This window comes from Lathyrus oleraceus, chromosome 1, assembly GCF_024323335.1.
Source record: "Lathyrus oleraceus cultivar Zhongwan6 chromosome 1, CAAS_Psat_ZW6_1.0, whole genome shotgun sequence".
NCBI lineage: Eukaryota > Viridiplantae > Streptophyta > Magnoliopsida > Fabales > Fabaceae > Lathyrus > Lathyrus oleraceus.
Genome location: NC_066579.1, coordinates 387,358,972 through 387,361,861, shown reverse-complemented (window position 1 = coordinate 387,361,861; position 2,890 = coordinate 387,358,972). Strand labels below are relative to the sequence as shown.

The 2,890-nt window shown below is 35.6% G+C and overlaps 1 protein-coding gene across 1 annotated transcript; it reads left to right on the top strand.

The window, feature by feature from the left end:
• Positions 1-869: 869 nt before the first annotated feature.
• Positions 870-2,890, top strand: LOC127073367 (pectinesterase/pectinesterase inhibitor). Its single transcript, XM_051014524.1, has 2 exons — positions 870-2,004; positions 2,129-2,890. The coding sequence occupies exons 1-2, from the start codon at positions 909-911 to the stop codon at positions 2,824-2,826; spliced, it is 1,794 nt and encodes a 597-aa protein (XP_050870481.1). The 5' UTR covers positions 870-908; the 3' UTR covers positions 2,827-2,890.

Below are 2,890 nucleotides of genomic sequence, written 5' to 3'. Positions count from 1 at the left end.
TGGAAGCTTGGTACTTAGATTACAGTTTCCATTCATCTTCAACCTTCTGCAAAACACTCAGATCTCACATAAACACAATGTTTCTCAATCCCGCAGAATCAAGATATATGATTCTGTTATCATGTTGAACACAAATTCAACACAAATTCTCCGAACAAAAATCAATCACACGATGCCTCACTGTTTCACTCGTGTTTTCCCTGGTGTTTTCCTGTGGATCTGAACTGAAGCTCTAGATACTAATTGTTGATGCACAAAGTGATAAATACAAGTGAGACTTTGGAAGAAATACTAAAATATCGTGTAACAAACCTTGTCAACATGTTTATGAAAATATGAATTAATTCTAACAAAATCTATGCCAAAACAAATCTATATCCATATTCGTATAAATAAGCAATAAGGAGAGAGAAAATTGTAAATACATTTAAAATTTAATTTCTTTTTTAAATGGAATTATGGTGTGGTTGTGATAATAAAGGAAAAATAAAATTTCATTTTTATGTTTTAATTAATTAAAAAATTGTGATTGATTGTATGTAAAACCATGTGTTATATTTGTATCTATCTTAGAATTTTTCGTATGCATGTTATAATTATCACTCCGTAATGAAATGCCAGAATTGGTCAATAGCTAAAATTCAGCTAATTTTATAGACCATGTTTAGAAGTTATGCACAATACCACTATTTTCATAGTAAAACAATTCCCATCTTTTTTTCCGTTTAACATGAGAGATTGTTTTTTGTGGTAAAATTCATCCAATGCATGTGTATATATAGAATCAAAATCACAAATGGAGAAGATAGAGCTATCCCTACAGGGAATTCAAACACTATACAATAAAAGAAAAAATATTATATATAGTTTAGTACAAAAATTAATACTAGTAGTATTTTCATATAAATATGGAAGGAATGCGTGATAACCAGAAGAAAAGGTTTGCAGTTGTTGGTGTCTGTTACATTCTTCTTATCGCTGTGGTCCGAACCGATGCGGTCGGTATAACGCGCGGCGGCTTTGGAGGACCAGGAGAACAAAATGAAAATAACTCTACCACACAAAAGGATGTTGATAGTCTTTGTAAATCAGACCCCGTAAAATGTAACTCGAAACTAGGAAGTTTGTTTAATGGAACAATGAACATAAAAGATACTATAAAAAAAGCACTCATTGAAGACGCTGGGGAGTTACAGAGACACATAGACAATCCAGTTCTTTATAAGGAATTGGTAAAAGACAAACAGTCGGAAGAAGCTATGCGACTTTGCGACGATGTAATGGATGATGCTGTTGATGGAATTAATAAATCTGTTGGTCACTTAGACACATTAGATTTCAATAAGTTGAGTGAGTTTGTTTTCGATCTTCAAGTTTGGATGACTGCTACACTTACAGATCAACAAACATGTTTGGATGCTTTTGAGAAAGTAGACCCAAAAGCTAGTGAGAAAATGGCTCAGTTTTTGAACACTTCTATGAGTTTAAGTGATACTTCTATTGACATGCTTAATTCTGTTTCCGAAGTACTTAAGGATTTTGGTCAAACTCCAGTTGATCTTCACAGGAGGCTTTTATCCGATGAATCCGAAAATCAGGTTGATCTTCACAGGAGGCTTTTATCGGATGAATCCGAAAATCAGGTTGATCTTCACAGGAGGCTTTTATCCGATGAATCCGAAAATCGGGTTGATAGTTATCCTACATGGGTTAGTGAAGGACAAAGACGGCTTCTTGCTGCTTCAGGTCTTAACCCAGATGCTGTTGTGTCGCAAGACGGTAGTGGGAAGTTTAACAGCGTTACTGAAGCTCTTAAGACTGTTCCGTCAAATAACTCGAAACCTTTTATCATTTATGTTAAGGCTGGTACTTATAAAGGGCCTATTCTTATTCCTCTAAAGACGAATTATGTTACAATTATAGGTGATGGTCCTACGAAAACCATATTCACAGGTAGCCTCAATTTCGCTGATGGCGTCCTAACTTATTACAGTGCAACCCTCGGTAAGTAAAATATTTATATATCCGTATACGAAGTGGAGTCCAATTTAACAACTTTTTTAGTTAAGCTAAGAGCATAAGTATAAGTATTGTATAATTATTTGATTAAGTTTTATATGTATGGCAGGTGTGAATGGTGACAACTTCGTAGCAAAGGATATAGGCATTGAGAACACAGCAGGACCGATTAAAAAGCAAGCTGTAGCACTGAGAGTTTCAGGAGACATGGCAGTATTCTACAACTGTAAAATAGATGGTTACCAAGACACACTTTTCGCCCTATCCCTAAGGCAATTCTACCGCGATTGCATCATCTCTGGTACAATCGACTTCATCTTCGGCGACCCCTTTGCAGTTTTCCAAAACTGCAAAATTATAGTTAGAAAACCATTACTAGGCCAATCATGTTTAGTAACAGCTGGTGGAAGACTCACAACGAAGACTCAAACTGCACTTGTTTTTCAAAGTTGTCATTTCACGGGTGAACCTGAATTAGCAGCGATGTCACCCAAAATATCTTACCTAGGAAGACCATGGAAACAATACTCCAGAGTTGTGATAATGGACTCAATTATAGATGACATCTTTCTCCCTGAAGGTTTCCAAGCATGGATGGGAGTTAGTTTTGCCCAGACAGCTACTTTTTACGAGTATAACAACAAAGGTCCTGGTGCTGACACGAAAGCAAGAGTGAAATGGCCCAATGTTAAAGTTCTATCTGGTAATGAGGCTTCTGTTTATTACCCTGGTAAATTTCTTCAAGTTTCTGGTACACCTTGGATGACAAGTTCTGGGATACCTTGTTCTCTTGGTCCTATGAGATAAATCAAAACTATAGCAATAAAGTAAAATAATAGAGAAGAAGGAAAGAATCCGTGAATATATTATT